We start from the raw sequence: 668 nt of genomic DNA on the forward strand, positions 1-668 counted from the left end.
ATTTTTTTTTTCAACTAGTATGCTCACGAGCAAATGATCGACTCAGAACTAGGTTAAATATGACTTATTAGCTCATTGAGCTAAGTTCACAAGTCACTTATGGAGCCGATCTGGGTTGGCTCACATAAGAGAAATTATTGCATACGGACAACGGTCAGAATTATTTTAATTTTTTTTTAAAAAAATTAGATGGGACCACCGATATGAAATAATTTTTCCTCACATGCACCCCTTTATTAGATATCTAAGTACATTTGGCAAGTAAGTAAATCCTCCTAAAAAAAACGGACCTGGCAAAGCGAGACCCCTCGGAACCTCGACGAGAACCTCTCCGCCGCTTCCTCCGGCAACGGCGCGCCTCCGCAAAATATTCTTTTTAACGCAGACAGATCGTACCGCATCACCTCCCCCGACCTCGCCATCCACATAATCACCGGCGGCGCCACCGTTATCTGCGTAACGCCGTACTTCTCCGCAGCCCGCATCATGTCCGGAAAACTCACCCTCTCCATCACCACCAACGTCTCCCCGAGCGCTATAGCCTTCAACGCAAAAAAGAATCCCAGCGAATGATACATCGGCGCCGTAAGCAGAGTCACGTCTGGGCCATCCCGACTCGACCGCTGTGCGTGGAACCCAGCCGTCATTGAAATGAAGATGCGATGGGT

General features: G+C 47.8%; 1 protein-coding gene across 1 annotated transcript in view; it reads right to left on the minus strand.

The window, feature by feature from the left end:
- Positions 1-290: 290 nt before the first annotated feature.
- LOC110037541 (4-coumarate--CoA ligase-like 7) overlaps positions 291-668 on the minus strand; it is a gene marked incomplete at its 3' end in the record, with an annotated part of 1,331 nt that continues 953 nt past the window's right edge. The window contains exon 2 of the mRNA XM_020742211.1: positions 291-665. Coding sequence (XP_020597870.1) covers positions 291-665 — 375 coding nt within the window. The remainder of the gene's footprint in view (positions 666-668) is intronic.

The sequence above is a fragment of the Phalaenopsis equestris genome, unplaced genomic scaffold, assembly GCF_001263595.1.
Source record: "Phalaenopsis equestris unplaced genomic scaffold, ASM126359v1 Scaffold220691, whole genome shotgun sequence".
NCBI lineage: Eukaryota > Viridiplantae > Streptophyta > Magnoliopsida > Asparagales > Orchidaceae > Phalaenopsis > Phalaenopsis equestris.